Consider the following 19,502-nt stretch of genomic DNA (forward strand, 5'->3'; position numbering starts at 1 on the left):
ATCATGATTTCGAGTAGTTCTGTTTTTTTTTTAGGTGTAGTATGACTCCTTTCCTTTTAATCGTCAAAAGCTTTGAGATCACTGCGGCGGCCCGCATTGGAGCAATGCGAAAGCTAAAGTCAGAATTCTTTTTTGCGCACACAAAGACGACACAATAAGACAAGGGAGACAGGATGGAGCGCAAACTTTGTTACAATGTATGACAAAGGTTTTGCCTTTTTAGATAAATTAGATAAGAGGTGAGTCACTTGTGCCCTTCCTATGTCCTTTTCCCGGGTATTTGGCTTGCACGTGGCATCGATGATTATCCACTTTTTTTTTCGTATAAATGTCGTGTACTTTTCCGGAAGTTCCGTCCTGTCTCCCTTGTCTGCTTGTGTCGTCTTTGTGTGCGCAAAAAAAAAAAATTCTGAGAATGAACCAACTAGCCCAACAACGCACATTACTGGGAAGCAAAACGTTCACATACTATATCGACGTCCGTGGCTGTTCTGACGTCCATGTACTATATCGACGTCCACAGATATTTTGACGTCTAGGTGTATTTTTTCGCGTTTTTTCGCGTTTAATTAAGGAAGTATTACATCTCATCGACCAAATTTTTCCCACGGCAACATTTTACCACACATTACGTGTCGCAGTTGCACTTTCACATATTTATCTTAAGAGAACGACGTAATCGTGAGGGCAAATATGCGGACACTTTTTGCTGACGCGATATTATTATTAACTCCCCCATAGTTTGGTACACTGGCATAAATGATGAGCATCAGGAGAGGATTTGTCCTGTACTAGACGTAACCGCCATCTCTGTTCGGTTTCAGCTCCGGACCAATGCAGCAGGCTCAACCCCTGTGCCAGCGGAGCCACTTGCATAGACGAGCCTCGCGGTTACCGGTGCGAGTGTCCTGCGGGTCTGAGCGGCAAGAACTGCACGGAGAACGCGGACGACTGCGCGCCTGGCCTCTGTCAGAACGGGGGCACCTGTGTCGACGGTCTGGACTCATTCTCGTGCCGTTGCCCGCCCGGCTACGTGGGAAGCACATGCGAGATCGATGAGGACGACTGCGCATCCGGTGAGGACCCCTCGCGTTTCTTTCCAAAGGCTCGCTTCCGGTCGAATCCGTCAAACTTAGCAGCTGCGTAGTGTATGAGTGGTTGCTCTTCGATGGTCTCAAACACGCATGATGGAAAGGAGCAGCACGGAGAGAGGACAGTAAAGATAGACCGTATGTTTACTTAGATTTTGGCCACCTCTTTTGCTTTTGTTTTGTTTTTGATCCTTTTTACCGCATTGTCGAATCAAAAGATTAACTGCCCATTGTTCTCTTTGCACTTTGTAGTTCTAGTTTACCGCTGTTACTCATCCTAAAGCTTTAAAACCGCGCATCACGCTCAAATTTATCAGTTTTGAGAGTTTTACAGCTTTTATGAGCCCTTTCTGCACTGTGGCTGACATTGACTGAGCTGATATGTTTCCTCAATACTAAATATTGTGTGCGTGCCTTCGAATAAACCTTCCCTGCTTGTCGTCACCCGTGTAGACTGTCTATCGCCCTGTCTCTGCACTGTTCCTTTCCGTCAGGTCGAACCAACTAGTTTAGAAACAAGCGTGTTCGATGTTTGTTAAAGCGCAAGATTTATTAAATAAACCTGCTCCCTTTGTTTCGCGTTTTCATTGTCTACATCCATCCGACTGTTATATTCCGCAGCAAAATGATAGACGCCTATAGAACCTCGTTATAACGAAGTATTGCATAAAACGAAGGAATGACTATTCCTCTTGGAAGCTCGGCCAACTATGTTATAACGAAGGTACGGCTATAGCGAAGTAATCGTCGGGCCCCTTTAACTTCGTTATAACGAGGTTCAACTGTACATACGTACAAATATAATTCTTTGGTGCTATGGCCAGTGTATCCTGGACTCCATACTCCGGCGAAGGCAAACTTCGGCAATCCAATTCGAGCCCCAGACTTTAACCCAGACCGTGATGCACAGTTCACTTCCCCTAAGCCACGAATCCGCGCGGTTATTCATATGCTTCAGCTGTTGTTTGTATCATCTGTGTTCATCAGTGGCAAACCACTGGCAGTAATAGTCATGTGTAGCGTCATGAATGTGTTAATCATTTCACGAACCAGCTTGCATTGAAGGCTCTTTGTTTGAAGTGAAGCGACTGTTTTGTTTTACAAAAGCTTGACTAAATAACAATCCGTATGTAATTCTAACCAAATTTCGGGCACCACTTCATCAGCAGCCTAACTTTTCTTGCCCTGTTCTCCAATATAGGTATAACAGCAACAACCTTTGACGTGTAATGATCACATATGAATAAGTCTTGTTGTGCGCACTATGATGGTATTGCTCGTATCTTAGCACCTATTACTCATGCTGTCTTTTGTTTATATTTTCCGTTAATTTTTTTCTGCCTTGAAGTCCTAATGTCTATATTAGTTATCTCAAAAAGAAAGAAGTTAATGTACAACTAATCCAGCTGTGAGAATGCCGTAATGTGCGTGCCATGGTGGAAATTTCAGGCCCGTGCCTCAACGGGGCAACATGCATCGACGGCGTCAACCGCTTCGCCTGCAAGTGCGCCAAGGGATTCACTGGCAAGCGATGCGAGGCGACTTTCCACGACTGCGCCACAATGCCCTGCCTCAACGGGGGCTCTTGCTTCGAAAGCCTTGCGGTAGGCGGATTTTTTTTTGTTTTTTTTACGGCGTTCCTTCCGTATGCGCCTATTCCCTAAAGCTAGCATGTCGCGTGACATTTCGTCAGGACAAGAAAGATGACCCTATGGCCCCGTTTCGAGGGCGCAGTCGGCGTTTCTAAACCTGGTAAATGCCTCATTATGTGTGCCCGTTCAATGCCAGTTGGTCATGCTTCGCACGCATAGCCGAAGATCAAAAATATTGAAAATCATGATTGCGAAAATCTGGGCGATACAAATATGAATAAGAGGATGGAGTGCACACGCACGAACTAATTTGCAACTCCATGGTTGTATCTGGCCTCTATTTTTTTTCTTTGGTTCTTGCGCCGTTTTCTGCGAGAATGAAGACGAATTCACCACAAATTTCAAGAGGAGACAGCTGGTTAGCACATAAAAGTGAAAATAGTCCGCAGTTCATCTACATCAAGTCATGACAGAAGGCACATTTTCGAGATTGCCCACACTGCAGCCTACGTGTTCCTACTGACTTAGGCCTATATGGACAATAGGTGAACGCTGGGGTCTTGGACAACGACGCACTACTTATCATGGTAACGTCGGTAGCTGGTGTAGTCGGCACCTCTTGGCAATCAAAGAAGTAAAGCCAAGGAAACGTTATCTCAGTAGAAACTTCAGAACCTCGTAAAGGACGATCATACCAAAAGGAGAGACATGGGAAATGTGTTCGTCTCGTGTGTCTTCCTTTTCTTCCGCTTTAGCACCTCTTCAGTGTTGAGCCATCCGGATTGAAAAATGCACAATGAGCCCTCACGATGAGTTTCTTTGTGCATTCTACCTTTCAAGAATTTTTGTTTCTTTCTTTATGATTGTTTCTTTTATAACTGTTGCTCTTCTTTTTTTCACTTCATTCACATCCCTGTTTTTAACAAAGCCTGCCGTACTTCCCAGCAGGAGGACTGTATTACCGCTGAGTTTGACATTGTTGAATACTTTTGATGAAGGCTCGAAGGCTCAACACGTCCGAATCTAAAAAAGGATATACTTTAAATACGAGCATGCTGGATTTTTTTTCCTCCTTTCGACCTCCTGCTTCCCTACACGCATACTTAAAGACGGTAGCTGCTCCTCCAGTCACCCCTGAAGAACGAACCCAGCCGGCTCCGAAACGTTGGGTTTTAAATAAAGGTTTTGGTTGGAGATACTGCAGACCTCACTATAAGTCATCCAACCCAACCAGACAGGCAAATCTGTCAACATGCATAGTTTTCAGGGTTTCATGATCCCCCCACCTTTTTCCTTGTACGCAGTACTCCCTTTACTGACGTAACTATTTCATTGGTCCCTGACATCTTGCTGACACCCGCAGCACGGCTTCCGCTGCTGCTGCCCGAAGGGATACACGGGCAAGAAGTGCGAGCTGGTGCAGAGCGCGTGCTCGCCCAACCCCTGCGAGAACAGCGGAACGTGCCTCAAGAAGGACGGCGACGCGTTCGAGTGCGCCTGCGCGCCGGGATTCGAAGGCGACCGGTGCGAGAGGGACGTGGACGACTGCGCCTCCCAGCCGTGCCTCAACGGAGGCACCTGCGTGGACGGGCCCGCCTCGTTCACGTGCCGCTGCCACGGCCTCTACGAAGGGCCCACGTGCGCAGCCGGTGAGACAAGTGCTCATTCCATGCGTTCCTGGAACTCGCGAGAAGCGTTATTGTTGGTAGGAGAACGAGGAGAAAACTTTTATTGCAACTCTGTACTGAACTGGGAAAGGAAGGTAGGGATGGTCGTTTCGCTGGGTAGCAGTCCCTATTCCGGGACGCCATTGGCCGCCGCCGCTGCCCGTGCTCGGACCAGGGCCCGCTGGGCCTACAGGTCCGAGCTGGACAGGGCCGCGTCCTAGCCCTCCTTATAACTGCTTATAACTGCTATATGTGTATTATACTGGCAGGCCCACACCATGTGGTATAGGTCAGTATACTGCCCGCAGAATTTCCATCTGCCCGCGAATGTCGGGTCCACGTGTTATAGGACGGCGGTAAGAAAAACCCGGGTTAGAGCCGTCTAATGTGGCACTCCTCGGTTTTGTCAGGACCCTTGGCGGGTTCCGGGAGTACCTTCCTGCAGAGACGTAAATATTTTGTAAATATCCGCGTAAGAGATTGGCGGGATTGGTATAATTTCCGTGGCATAACCGCGGTATTGAGCGTATACAGCCCTAATAACGAAATTCAGGTTGTGCGCCCGACATCATTCGAGATGTACATGCTTCTACAGACATGCTTTTGCATGATTGTATTTGGTAGCAACTACAGTTAGCATGTGCGCAATGGTACAGTAACATTGACAACACGGGCTTAACATTTAAATAGGTTCCCAAAGTGCCACGACTGGTCATATTTGGTGCCTTCTAAAGTTGATCCCCTTTGCAACAGTGCGAAAACCTTGCTGGCTCGGCTTTTGTCACTTCTTGAAAAAAAAATCGCACGTCTGGACATTAGAGTAAATCAAAAATAGAAAACAAAGAAAATGTTACCTCACCGCAGTGTCTTGTTTATCTCTGTTCAGTGCGTTCATCGGAGTTTTCGCTGAACTTCCCGAATGCCTCCGTCCTCAACTTCGCCAAGGTCTCGCTGAACCGCTTCCTGCGGGCCTTTACGCTGTCCTTCCTCATGAAGACCACCCAGAGCAAGGAACGCGGCACGGTGGTGTCCTACGCGTTCCTCGATCCACGCACGACGCAACTTCAGGACAACGCGCTCACCATCTCCGACCCCAACAACCTGCTGCTCTACGTCTTCGGCGAGAGCTTCGACACAAAGACAGTGGCCAAGTGAGGAACGCTAAGAACTCATTTGTCGTGGTTCTACGCAGTCCGGTTTCCTCCATTCATTTGCGTACGTGATAAAGACAAAAAGTGGAGGGTACACTTAGCTCCGCCTTCAGGGTATGACGCGTCAGCGCAATTGGTAAATTAATGCCCACATATGCGGAATTGGTCTTTCTCGACTTCCAACTTATAGACGCCTGGGATTTCTCGCACTCCTCCTGGCGCCGTGGTGCAGCGGTTAAGCGGTGGCAGGTGCTGCCACCTGTGGGGCTTGTGCGACTCTTCCGACAAATTACTAATTTAACTGCCACCTTCCACGGTGCGAAGTTTGCTCACAATCCGGTGGGCAGGTTGTGATGACGCCCCAAGGTCACGTGACCCGGGGGGCCCAACTGGTTTCTCCTCCGGGGAGTTTTCACTGACAACGCCGAAGACGTCGACACGGACGACGACGAAGCCGGATTTTGTGCGGAACCGGATCCTTAAAGATGCACTAAAAAGGATTCTGAGCTCCACTTTTTACCGCGGGAACTGGATGTGCACGCTCCAAGCATTCTTAGAAACTGCGAATTATTCGCTTGTGCGGTCGATTTCCCTATTAAATCGAATTAAACGTCCCGGCTCCCGCATTTCTTTTTTTTTTTTTTTTAGCGCACCTCCGAAGGTAGGAGGAGTCAACCCACGCGAGGAGTTCCTTGCAGCCAGCCCGGTGGCGGCTTGCAGCTCTGACATCGGCAGAATGATACGTAAAGCAAAGTATTTTTATTCGTGTTTTTTATGTTTTCTGCGACTGAGACTACTTATTCACAGAAACAATTTTAAAAAAAACTAAAATAAAAGTAAAAGCGAAGTCTCCACACGACTGGCTGAAAGGGACTCCGCACTTTGGTTGACTCCTACTTTCGAAGGTGAGTTAAAAAAAGAAAAGGCAGGTGCCGGGACGTTTAATTCGACTGAATAGGAAAATCAGCCGCACAGGACATTGATTCTCAGTTTCTTAGAATCCTTGGAGCGCGTAGATCGATTTCCCGTGGTAAAAAGGCGAGCTTAGAATCCTCTTTAGTGCACCTTTAACGCTATCGAGTTAAAGCAAAGCGCAGGATGTTTAGTGATAGCGGCAATAACATATACAAAGACATAGCATTATAAAAACTTTCAGAACTCTCGCTGGCTGCCAGGGTGTCAAGTGTTAGCGTGTGCCTCAAGATATGAGGAAAATTAAGGTCATGTCGACCCTAAGAATTTTGCATCCTCGTTAGTGACAGTGCGCGCAGCTGTTTCTCAAGAAGTGTTCTTAGATGCCTTGCACTGACTTGCCGTGTTTGGCAATTGTGTCTCGCAGCGACGGCCAGTGGCACAGCTGCGCAGTCACGTGGGACAGCACGGACGGACAGTGGGTTTTCTACTGGGACCAGCAGGAGAAGATGCGGGGAAACCGGGCGGCCGGGGAGTACCTCTTACCCGGCGTGCTGGTCGTGGGCCAGGACCAGGACGACCTGGGCAGCGCCTTTAGTGGAATCGAGGCCTACTCGGGGCACGTGGCGGAGGTGAACGCGCCTACACTCATTACAAAGTGATTTCATCAACAGCGATTGTAGTGTGAGAGGCAAGACAGAGAAAGTGAGCAGATTACTGCCTTCTCGTGTACTTTGTAACCGAAGGACGGCGAAAGTGCGGCAAAACAAGAAGATGGATAGACAGCGAAGCGCGCAGCATGATGGCAGTCGACCATTCGTGTTTGTGAAGTTTTTCACAGCTAGTAATGAAGATTTTAAGAAACAGCCGAATGCACTGAACGCGGGTACGGTGTAAGCTGGGCCAGGCTTAAGTACGACCGCCCTCCAGCGCAAGCATGGTATTCTGGACAGCGATTAAAACCGATAGATGTTAGTAAAGATGTTAGTTATCAGAACAACCGAACCCACCAACTGAAAACATATTATAAATATGAAATAAAGAACACTGTGAGAGTAGGCTTCAGATGGAGCTTAAAAGAAATTTAGAGCCGAAGCCTTGCTACCCGTTAGCGACAACCAATGAACAGTTCGTTTAAGCTTTACGCGGCTGCTGCGGGCTTGATGAAGAGTGAAGACCTCGTTACCAGTTTCCTTTGCCTTTTCCTGTTCTGTTGGCACACAAGTTGCTTAGCTGTACAACTGCAATTGATTCTCTTCTATATTCACGTCATTCAGAAAAGAAGCTATGAAATCAAGGTACTTAACTCGTACATTTGACGCACGTCGCTATATATTCGCAGATGAACTTGTGGGACTACGCTATGTCGTCTGCCGAAATCCAGCGCCTGTCAGAGGAGTGCGGTCTAGCTGGGAATGTCATGTCATGGCCCGAACTTCACCAGCATGCCAGCAAAGGCGTTGTCTCCGAAGGCATAGCAGAGCCATGCACAGGTATGCGCTACGGTGCGTCTTCTTTTCTTGCTGGCGAAGCCATCTTCGATCCCATTTGTCCATCTTTTTATAATGTTCATTTCTCTCATGAATCATTCAGGCTCCACGGCTAGCAAGGACCAGCAGGACGACGTCTTGTGCCACGACGCCTCTAATTCTTTCGAAATCCGTAGGTTCCGATCGATCTACTCCTCTAGTCAAAATTTTGAAAATGTAATGACAGAGACTTAGCAGATATTTACAGAAAGCACTTCACAAATTATTGGTGACCGATTCTGCAGTCCTATTTCTTCTAATCGAAAGCTGTTCTCTTGCAGGTGCTCGCTGTTCCAAACGGGTATCTGCATGCAGCATGTTTCCATGTCAGAACGGCCAGGCGTGCGTCGAAAACGACGATGGATCTTCTGAGTGCCAGTGCGGTGACTCATATGAAGGCAGATACTGCCAATACGGTGAGGGAGCCCGGTCTTGTCCTTTTACTGGGTTAGCAGTAAGTCCACATTTGACGAAGAGGCCGTGGTGTGTGCGTGCGTGTGTGTGAGACCTACCCTCCCCCCTCGCATCCCTAGAGGACCTGAGCGGATCGGGCAACTACCCGCTAGCGAAAAATGCTTTTCAAGCCTCTGCGACAGTGATGACTGCGAGCTTGGTTGAGCGAATCATTATCAAACCCAGCACGACCCCTTTTTTTATAGATATCTGCCTCTTTTCATTTTGTTGGATATAGAAAGACAAAGAGCGGACAATAAGTGCTTTCGTTCCCGTTTCACAGATCCCTTCGTGTGTTGCCTCTTCATCCTGAAATCTTCACGAGCCAACTACATGGATTTTTATTCGTATGATCTGTTCCTTCCAACTTGCAGATGTGGACGAATGCTTGACCGGACGGCACAACTGCTCAGACATATGCGTGAACGAGCCTGGCTCCTACAAATGTGATTGTCCACAAGGAATGTTTCTGAGTGACGATGGTGTCACCTGTCTTGGTGAGAGTTGTTTTCAGTTTCATTTTTTCGATCGCTATTAAGAAAGTTCTTCTGTAATGAAAACAACATGTTAAACAATAAAAACGATTACAAAAAATTGCCGGCAGGGAGCTGCTTGTATGCGACTTTGGAAGAAAGCAAGAAGGGTTATGGCGAGGTCAAGCTGCTGAAAGACATCATTGTTTTGCAATTTACTGTTCGCATTCGCTGGCAGAAATTTCTGTCTCTGTCGGAAGTTTTTAGCGCGTAAGCCCACTTGCTTTAACGTGCCACAAAAAACACGGATCATTCAACTATTTGTAACAAATAACGTCATAGCGTTATATAACCTGTACAGCAAATGATGACCCGAGGGGCAAATCTGCAAAGCATCTAGTAATCGTTCGCGTACGTCCGCAACAACTTGCTAAAGAGGTCTCGTTGTTCTGCTGGGTCCCGCCGTTCTCACCCTGAGCACAGCCTGCGTTCACAAGCCAACGCAGCGGCGTGATACAAAACGAGAATTCAGCGTCGTTCTTTTAGCGGTCTCACGCAGACGAACGGCGCTGCTGAGAGACCACAAGGGGTGTTGATCACGCTGGTGGTCGGACGGCCGGAGTGCTGAATAAAAGGGAAGGAGGAATCGGTAATAAAAAAGCTGAGAAACAGGGACAGGGGGCGGACGAGAGAAATAAAAAGTCTTGTGTCGTGCCCGTTCTGCTAATAATTCGCCATTGCATGCACCCTGCTCGTCGGAGAAGACCAGCTTTGCCACCTACAAAGTAATTAATTGCGTAGCGAATAACGTATGTATAATCGCCGCTCCGTAACATACAGGCCTGCGACTCCCAAAGGTGGCATGCTGGCTTTTCTTGTCATCAAAAAAAGCTCCATTACAACAGCAACTCGATCCCTCTGTTTACTTATGCATTTTAAAATAAAGCCTTATCGGGCCTTCTAGATAAAAACCTAGTATGAGCCGGGTATCCACCAAAACTTGCAATATACTATGAAAAATTCAATTATTAGTTCATTCCCTTCGTTCTTGCAAGGCCACATCCCTGAGTCGACATGCGTGTTTGAAGGGCAGTTCGAATCCTTCGTGTAAATTGACCGAACTTTTAAACGACTGGCACCATGTGCCTAAAGAATTGGACACTGCAAGGAGGCCTATTCACACTGTTTGGCGAAGACATACATCGAGTATGAAGGGCTATTGTAACAACAACCCTGGAGCTCCTAAGCCTCGGTATGGTCAGGATGGCTGTTACCCTCAGCCTCGCGACGTTCGAAACGATGGCGACATAAAACGAACTGAACCGGAGGAAGAACCGAAACGTCGAGTCTTATATTTTCTATACAAAGGTTATACGTGTGCACTGTGTCCCGACCTTATGGGGTCACCCGCGAGCAGCCGGCCGGGAAGGCGAGCTTCCGTGTCAGCTATGCGCGGGCGTTCTCGTGTCCCCAACCCGTGGAGCAAAGTCACAGCCACGGCGGGTTCGGACGAAGTAAGCAACGAACAGAGTACGCTAGGAAACCGTTTATTAACCTAGCGCAAGGCAAAACACACTGCGGAAGAATGTTCTATCCGATAATATATGGTTCAGCAGCTTACCAGGTCGTCGTCGACCGGCGTTGAATAATCCAGGGAGGCGCGGGCAGGAGACGGGGTCGGCGGGGCAATCGGGCAGTCACCACAGCGAGAGGAGAGACTAGACAGCCTTTGTTCCCGCGTGAGCTCTCCTTTTAACCCCTACGACATTACCTCCCTCTTGAGCAACTGGTTGCAACCAAGAGGGGTCGTTCACCCCGTTCCTAAGACGCCAGAGCGTAGGCGTGACGTCACGTCCAAGCTGGGGGTGAGAAGAGTGGCCGCGTGGCCCCCCTCTCCCCACGCCCGGCGGCGGCGCTTCGTCGCGTGACTCAGCGCGGGGCGGCGAGGGATATTTGTATATCCCACATCCTATAGCGAATCTACATACGAATGTATACACTGGTATGTAGATTCACTAGGTTGCGGCTGTCTAAAAAGGCTGCAAACGAATAAGCCCCCTATTGCACCACTGCCGCGTAACAGATTTAACTTAATAATAAATATAAGTGAATAGGTCCTTGCGCATATTCGAAGATGGGAAAAATGAAATATTAGCGAGGAAGCTACTTTAATAAAGCGAACTCACGGCCGGGGGAGCGGGCCCATGGAGACTACCCTGCCCTCCCATGGGGTGTACCTCGAAGGGATAAAGGTTGGAAAGGAGAAATGGGATCCTGGAAATTAATCATGGGAGCTAAGTTGAGAATGCGGATAACGCGGGAAACGATGAATAATCGAAATAAAGTCAAACTCCCTTCCAGGCCTCTGTAGACGGCAAGCACACGTTCTTCGCCTACCTCAGCCTCCAAGAGTACGTCCATACCAGGGAACGTTCGCGGAGGTCTATGACCCTCCGTGACAGGGTACCCTGCAGGAGCCGAAATCTGGGGTCCCTTAAATTAAGCCCGGTTACCCGCCTCGACCTACCTCGGGTACTAGAGGCCTGTGTTTTCGCTCGCCCCGAAGTTGCTCAGCTCTTCAGCGCTTACTACAAGGAAGCTGTTCACACGCTCGAATGTTTTCGCGGTTTTCAAACCAAGCATAGACTACGGTACTACCGAAACGCCGGGGATGACGAGGTCCTCTGCTAGAAATCATTTTTTTTGTCCTCACTTCTCCTCTACCACACCTCCGGTAATGCGGGCACCCGCTATATACGTACAGGCGCCGCATCTGAATAGTCGTGGTCTATGGGCGTCCCTTTAAGGCTCAGGGCTGGTGCACGTATTAACTCGATCCGACCGTGGGCCATTTCCTCCAGCATTTCACTAAAGCATTTCTTTCTTCCTACCCAATGCCATTCCAGACACGAGTTACTGCACCGTCGGTCCGGCGACGTACCTTGTAAGTATGCATTTCCTTAAAGTTCCAGTACATGTACTAACACTCAAAGATAGTACGATGGCTTATAGTTTCCCATGTTTCACAACTCGTTGCCGTAAAGCGATGCCAGAAAAGGCACTAATAAAGATATTTTCTTCAGAGTTGTATTCAGTACCGCTAGGTCATTTTAAGCGCAGTTCTCGCAGGATTCAATACCATTTTTTCTTCCAGAAATTTGTTTTCAGGGTGGCTCACTCTATTTTCTGTACTATCACAGTGGCAGGTGATGCCAATCATGACATCAGAGTAGCCTGCCATGTTAGCGCAGCCTAAACTACTTGAAAAAAAAGGTGGTATCTAGGACTAAAAATGTTGCAAAGCAGATATATATATTAAGAGACTATAACAACAATGTTTCAGAAAGCACGTTTACAGGAACAGGCATACTTGCCTAGTACACTGCGCACAAAACCTCAGGTTGTCAACTGATGGCACGCCAGACATTACACGTTCCGATAATATTTCGTTTGATTCTTGGCTCAGGTCAGCAGCGTCTCCAGGTGTCTTTTTTTAATCAGCATTTTATAGATAAATAAGGAGTCTATGGAGCTATGATGAATGGTTAGAGAGAGAGAAAAAACTTTATTGTACAAGGAATTCGGGGCACGCCCCAGGGTCCCCGCACGACCCCACTGCACTCAAGTGTTTATGTTCCTAAGGTCCATAACACTGGCAGCCCGGCCAGTGGCGATGGTCTGCACGGCCGGGTCGTCCGAGCGCAGCAGGGGCTCCCAGTCCTTCCAGGTCTTGAGGTTCTCTAGGTCCCGCGGGGGAGGGTACGCCGGGCAGAGTGAAAGGATGTGGAGGGAAGAGGCGAATGGTTCTGGGCATAGGGCGCATGCCGGATTGGGGAAGGAGGGATGATAGTGTGCTAGGGGTGAGGGGAGAGAGTGTGCCTGTAGTCTGCGCCAGAGTGTTGCTTTTTGTTATCTAGGGAGGGTAGGGGCGGGGGGTAGAGCTGTCGTGAGGCTCTGTAGGCAAACGTAAGCTCGCTGAATGAGTGCATGCGCTCCTTCGTGAATCCCCGATCCGAGACCACCTGAGCCCGGTTTAAAGAACCTCGGGCTAAAAGGTTGGCGGCTTCGTTTCCGGGATTTCCGGAGTGCGCAGGCACCCATATCAGCTCCACTTGGCAGGGTGGAGGTGCATCGGGCGAGTCCAGTATGCCAAAAGCAGGGACATGGAATCGGCCTCGAGCAAAATTTAGAATCGCCGTTTTAGAGTCACTTAAAATGTACCGGACTTCCGTGCGGGTAATAGCAAGTGCAATGGCGGCTTCCTCTGCAGCCTCTGGGGAGGTGTCTGGAGGGAGAGGCAGTGTGTGAGTAGCGAACTCTGGAGTTCTAACAGCGGAGTGGTCGACTGCTGTCCCATCATCTGCACTCTCAGCAATGAGTGAAATGCACTACAACGTCCATTAAGAACACACATGCGCAACTGCTGCATCCCATGCTCAGTAGCTTCGCTGCGTTTATTCGCTGAATACGGTGGCATTAAACGTGCATGCTCATAATTGCTGCCGGAAGGTGCGCCTATTGTGTACCAACGCTAAAGGCTAACACAACGCAATGAGCGACAGAGTCCACAGTGGGATTCGCAATATACGACCAAACAAAAACAATGGTGGGAATTAATGCCACTTCTTGTGCACAGGACGGAGATTCGTGGGAGCGTGACTGCGAACTCTGTAGCTGCAAAAGCGGAGTGGTCAACTGCTCTCCCATCGTCTGCCCATCGGTTACGTGCCAGAGCGTGAGTGTTTTTATCTTTCCGCTCTTGCGTGATGCTCCCTTGTTTTGAGTCCAGCGCTTGGCTCACTGTGCACTAATCCCGCTAGGGCGAGGTCCTCTCCAAGAAGCCTGCTCAGTGCTGCCCGTCCTGCGTCAACGGTACGTGCGCTCTTCTGGCCTGATTTTTAGGGCGTTCGCTCAGATGCTCGCATTACTCAAGGTCGCGTTAGTATGCAACAGAAGGTCATTCAAGTGAGGACAGTGGGTGGTACGATTGCTACACACATTGTGGACAACGTAATAGACGTAGAATGTTCGGAGTGGTATCAAACGATTCAGCGAGTTACGAAGCATAAGATTACTTTCGAATCAAATAGTAGCGCATTATAGGTATTCGCAACGGCAGCCTTTGGTTCCCTAAACCGTGACTTCTTGAAATTTCAAGCGTCCATTAAGGCCAAACTAATTGACATAGGACATTCGAAGTGGTGAAAAACGATTTGTGTTTCTGCGCTGTATACGTTGGAATTAAAAATGTAGATATCCGGATATAACGAAAAATTTGTACTGGATATAGCGTAGGTGGCTGATGACGGAATATTCGTTCGATATTGCTAACGCTCGATACTCTCACGCTGCCCCAGCGTTTTGCTCTTTTCGTTTAGAATGCGTCGATTGTGACAGAAATTGTGAAACCTTAACAGTGATAATGTAGGATCTATTCAGCACGCAAAGCAAATGTCTACTGGCGAAATCTATAAACTATAAAATCTTCAGTTATAGTAAAAACTATAAAATCCGAAGTTAAATGCAACGTTTTATAAAAGCTCTCACTTAATAATGAAGAAACGTCAAAGGTCCGAACGCTATGTCGTTAGTATTCTCGTATATTTGCAGCATGTCGCATGGAAACCCACAGAGAGCAGGTGACAGTGGGCGATGGCAGTAATTCGGCATTTTAACGTTAAATAGGCTATTGGCACTGGAAAGTAATCGGAGGTGGAGAGTCTTGGGAAGGTATTTAAGGAAAAACTAAACGCTGCCAGCACAGAAATAAAGCCCGTCTGTAATGTATTCACAAGCGAAACCTAAATATTAAGATACCGCCACAGTAAGTACCTCTGCAGATTACAGATACAAACGCCGTCATTGGGAGTCGATTCCAGTCTCTCAGAGAAGCGGATAGTTGCAGTACTGCTTGAACTTTCAGGCTTCGCTTCAACCCTCCGAACAGAGCCGTGCCAGTCATCACACCGGAAGTTGAGGAAATTGGCAACAGACAGATATACTGCTAAGTTCACAAACTTACGAAAACGGTGTTCAGAACAGCTAGCTCGTTTTTGTTGCGAAAGCAACACTCCGACAGCCGAAGCGAGACCTCGGGTGGCCACCGTCGCGCCGTAGCTACACTGATCTTGAGCCACCTGGCGCGCCGTTGCCCAGCAACGCAACAGCGCGCGCTCGCTCCGCCCCCCTCGCCATCGCCTAGCAGGGCGATAGAGGGCGCTAGCTCCTCCCTCCGTCACTGCCACTTCACTGCCAAACCTGACGCCACAGGTGTGCACGGAAAACAAATGAATGTAGCCGACAGCGCGGGCTCACATGAGGCGTCGAGCTGACAAGGGCTCACTCGGCGCTGCACCTGTGAAGTCAACTTCTCCGCGGAGTGTAGAACACACGACGTCACGAAAATCATGTGACCGCCTCTCGGCGAATGGCGTTCGGAGCGGCGAGGGAAGGGAAAACAGACGCGCAACTCTGCTACCTTTGGTAGCATATACAGAAACTCTACCTCTCGCCAGCGCTCGCTCCGGGCGAGGAGGGCCGTGACGTCACGGAGATGCGGCGGCGCTGGAGTCAGCAGTGACTTTCGTTGTGTAGGCAAAAGCCGGTACTGTGTGCCTTGAGTATGCCACGCTTGAGCGTTTTTGAACGCATTTTGCAATATTCCGGCGAGCTGTGGTGCGGGTGGTTGAACCGCAATGCTGAAGAAAGGCAGCGGCACAAGTTTCCACAAGTTTATCGCATTTAGATTTGGGCCAAAGCGATGCGCAGCGGCCGTGGAGCGGGAAAAATTCGGCGACGGATCGGCTGCGCGGCTAGTATAGCATTTCTGCATCGAAATATAATAGTTTGCGTCTCTTAACCCACATGTCTGTTCTTCAGTCGCGCGGCGAACAGTGCAAGAATCAACGCCTGCAGCTTGGTCGCGTTCTGTCGGGGCCTCATTATTAGAAATCGGGACGGCGAAAATCACCCGTACTACGTCCCGGGCATCTTTTCACGCTATGAAAAAAAAAAAATGCTGCCAGTCGCCTTCAGCATTCATCGGGCCACTAAGCGCGACGCTTGAAGCAGCACTGTAGTCCGGTAGTAGGAATATACGACGCGTAGTTTTTTCTCTATTTTCGCTTCCACGAGCTTCAACTTGTACGTTTTTTCAACCACCTATCCTAGAATACGATTAGACGTCGCTAAGGTATCGGCAAAATCATGCAGTGTTATTTCCCATTTTACCTGAATTTTACAATTACTGGTCAATGAGAACCTGGCGAAAACAGCGAATACCAGACCAGAACCAGTTACCAAGCAGAATAAGGCCTTCAATCAGAATGACTTCAAATATTTAGCTCTGCAGAGCAAACGTAACTTCGGTGTAGCTCGAGGTAAACTTCTATCCATTCGCCTGTGCACCTCTCTTAAAGCCAAGCGAATAAAAAAGCATTTCTTTAGACATTACCAGTGAAGATCGCATTTGCATGGCTCATTTAAAGTAACTGCATTGCTTCAGTGTCCAGTAGTGTTCGGCGTTCTCCGCACTGAAGTGGCTAGACGAGAGCAGGCACATCACAAAGGTTCGTCATGGGAAAAAGCTGCCTCCCGTCGTCCTTCTTGCACTTAGCGATCTGGTATGCTGTATCGCCCCAAATGTTGTGATTGCAGACCTGTATACCTCGTGCTTTCTCGGTTTCATTTAATAAGTCAACCTAGTCGACCGCCGTAGCCGCGCCGTTGCTGCCAAACATAGGAGCGCAGAAGGAAGCCTATGCAGCGCTTCGCCAGATAATTCCGTCTGGCGAACAGGTCGAAAAAGTGCTGAACTGCTCTCCGGTCTCCGACAGAAATGTTTCTAACCACAAGCGACGCGCACACTTTGAAATATGCGCGCACGCGAGTTGGTTTCGAAGGCAGCATCGCTTGGCGCAGGGTAGGCATGCTACGTTTTTGCCTACACCCCGTGTCGCTCCCGACCGCAGCGCCACCTTTGTTTACAAACATGACGCTTGTCTATATATACCGGGGCGCTTCGGCTCTTTTTCTCTTTCCTCTGATCTTTTAACTCTCCTCTATCTGGACGTGGCAGCGGTGGTGGCTCGGCTCGAGCCAGTAGGCAGGCCCGTGCAATTTCCTTTTCATCCTTCTCTCAGTCGCAACAGCAACGGCTCAACCAACGTTCTAGTAACGTTGGGCTCAACAGTCTCGCTATGGATAAAGCTAAGCAGAGAGCAAGAAGACAGACGGAGGCGAGGAAGAAACAACGTGCTTTCGCATTCCTTTAGCTCTACCAGAGTTAAACCACAGCCAATTTTTTTGTGTGTCGCAAAATGCTCTAGATGACAATAACCGGTTCAGTTTTGCAGTTAAATATTATCGATACATGAGATCCACTCATAATAAACTTCTACCTTTCAGAGCCACCAAGATGCACGTTGCTCAGGAACAAGACGCTGACCACATTCGACGGCCTCTCGTTCACTCTGAGTCCGACGAGCGAGTACACCATGTTCGAAGACTGCTACTATGGTAACTTCTACGGCTACGTCAGCTACGAAAAACGCAAGGTTAGTTCTGGCATCCTAAAAGTTGTGCCGCAGAGTGGGACGCAGCGAAATTGTATCACTGCTTCAATTTCCTGTCAACGGTGACAAAAGGCCAGCGACTCCGAGCAACAAGACCTCGGCTTAGGTTATTAGTTAATACGTGTGCACGCGTGTGCGTGCTATGCGTGCGCGCGTGCGTGTGAGCGCGTGCGCATGTGTGTGTGCGTGTGCGCGTGCGTGCGTGTGCGCACATGTGTGTGCGTACGTGTGTGTTGTACACACAGCCTTGTAAACGGTATCGAAAAGTCGCAGCCGATTACGATTAGAATTACTCCATCTGAAATGCAACTTATTTCAGTGTTCAGTTACAAGCACCTAAAAGAACCTGAATAATTACAAAAAAGTAATTCATAAGATAAGAAAAGTAGTGGCATAAGATATATACGCGGAAAATAATGAGCTGATGTGGCTTTATTGATCTGTTGTCTGTTCCTATTCGTGCGAGGTAATTCTCACCGGCAGTGGTTTTAGTATGTTTTGTCGGTGCTTCCTCGGCGTTTTCTCGTGAAAACATAAGCAGACACACTAAACACTCTCTTGATATGCGGTGATCTTTGCAGTACACAGCAGCCACATGGTTTACTAGCCATTCACTGCACTTTCCCCAGGTCCGGTGGCCTCCGATGCAGGCCATCGTTCGCGTGTACATCCACTGCCTGACCGCCACGCTGTACTCGAACGGGCGTACGGTGGTTGACGGCCGGGACGTGCAATTGCCGCACCGGGAGGATGGCATCCTGAGCCTCGATGTGCCCGAAGGCGGCGACGCAGTTCGGCTGCGCACCCACCACGGCCTCGTCGTCACGGTGCACAGCAACGCCACCGTGGTTGCATCCCTACCCGACGGCCTGGCGGGCAAGACGTGCGGCCTGTGCGGAAACGCCAACGGCCGCGTCCTGGACGATCTCACCACCAGGCACCACATCAGTGCCAAGACAACTGAGGCCAGCGTTATTCCTTCCATTTCTTTGCCTTGCTTAATTTTTCTTTTATTTTCTTTTCATGCCTTATACTTTGCCTTACTCTGTCTTTTTCTTCCTTGCCTTTCCTTACTCTGTCTTTCTTTTCCCTACTTTACCTTCTTTTTTCTTGTCTTGCCTTTGCCCTACTCAGTATTTACTTACCTTTGCTTTACTTTCCTTGCCTTAGATTGCCTTTTGTTCCTTTCCTTGCCTTATTTTGCCTTTTCGTTTCCATTCTTTGCTTTACTTTTCCTTGCTCCGCCTTTCCTTAACTTGCCTCTCTTTGCCTTGCCTTTCCTTGCCGTTTCTTTCCTCAGCTTGTCTCCTTCCCTCCGTCGCCTCATTCATTTCGCTTTCGTTTCTGCTTCTACTTTTGTTGCGAAAGCAACCCTACGCCCACCGTTTCGCCTCTTCAGCGTGGCCGCGCTTTCACCGTGGAGGCGACTCCACGAATGACCTTGAGCCGTCGCCTAGCAACCGCAGCAGCTGCCGCCGCCGCACTTCGCGAGATGGCGCCGCCGTCACCGGAGCTCACTTCTCCGTGTATAAACAATAAAGCTTAGCTTAAACGCCTAAACGCCTAACCACAAGCGAATCCTAAGCGTAGCCAGGCAGCCGTTGCTGTCGCAACACAACCAGGTTTAACCAGAGCTAAACCACTGCCATTTTTTTATTTTCTATCCACGTGCCTTCCGCTCTTTCAGTCTTGTCCTTTAAATGATTTAGTTGCTTGAAATCTACGCACTAGTACAGCCTTCAGCCGCCACCAAGAGCCAAGAACTTTCGCCCATCGTCTAGGTGGGTAGCCCTCTAGCTACCTGTTGGGCATTAAAAGTCTTCCTATCCAATATCAGCATCTGGAACAACCTCTAACGTGATGTCACGACTTTAAACTGTCGCTTTAATGAGACCCGTGGGCCGTTCTGTCAGTAACAGGTACCTCTGCCGCCAACACCGTGTTTCGTGACTATCTTTGCGCTCGATTGCTTTCATTTCTGTACCCTCAATTTCTGTGCGAACTGTTTTGGTAAGTCTCGCTCAAGCAAAGTTGCAACTAGTGAAATATCAACGACACCCA

At 48.8% G+C, this 19,502-nt stretch overlaps 1 protein-coding gene across 1 annotated transcript in view; it reads left to right on the forward strand.

Moving 5' to 3' along the window:
* Nucleotides 1–19,502, forward strand: part of LOC149372135 (sushi, von Willebrand factor type A, EGF and pentraxin domain-containing protein 1-like) — a 56,666-nt gene that overhangs the window by 24,367 nt on the left and 12,797 nt on the right. Inside the window, exons 18-31 of the mRNA XM_089566512.1 lie at nucleotides 825–1,076; nucleotides 2,541–2,695; nucleotides 4,047–4,332; nucleotides 5,237–5,501; nucleotides 6,841–7,045; nucleotides 7,756–7,906; nucleotides 8,007–8,075; nucleotides 8,224–8,358; nucleotides 8,770–8,892; nucleotides 11,775–11,812; nucleotides 13,505–13,603; nucleotides 13,689–13,740; nucleotides 17,275–17,423; nucleotides 18,071–18,406. Of these exons, the coding sequence (XP_089422638.1) occupies nucleotides 825–1,076; nucleotides 2,541–2,695; nucleotides 4,047–4,332; nucleotides 5,237–5,501; nucleotides 6,841–7,045; nucleotides 7,756–7,906; nucleotides 8,007–8,075; nucleotides 8,224–8,358; nucleotides 8,770–8,892; nucleotides 11,775–11,812; nucleotides 13,505–13,603; nucleotides 13,689–13,740; nucleotides 17,275–17,423; nucleotides 18,071–18,406 (2,315 nt within the window). The remainder of the gene's footprint in view (nucleotides 1–824; nucleotides 1,077–2,540; nucleotides 2,696–4,046; nucleotides 4,333–5,236; nucleotides 5,502–6,840; nucleotides 7,046–7,755; nucleotides 7,907–8,006; nucleotides 8,076–8,223; nucleotides 8,359–8,769; nucleotides 8,893–11,774; nucleotides 11,813–13,504; nucleotides 13,604–13,688; nucleotides 13,741–17,274; nucleotides 17,424–18,070; nucleotides 18,407–19,502) is intronic.

This window comes from Amblyomma mixtum, chromosome 1 (assembly GCF_055824585.1).
Source record: "Amblyomma mixtum isolate Tamu chromosome 1, ASM5582458v1, whole genome shotgun sequence".
In the NCBI taxonomy this organism is placed as follows: Eukaryota; Metazoa; Arthropoda; class Arachnida; order Ixodida; family Ixodidae; genus Amblyomma; species Amblyomma mixtum.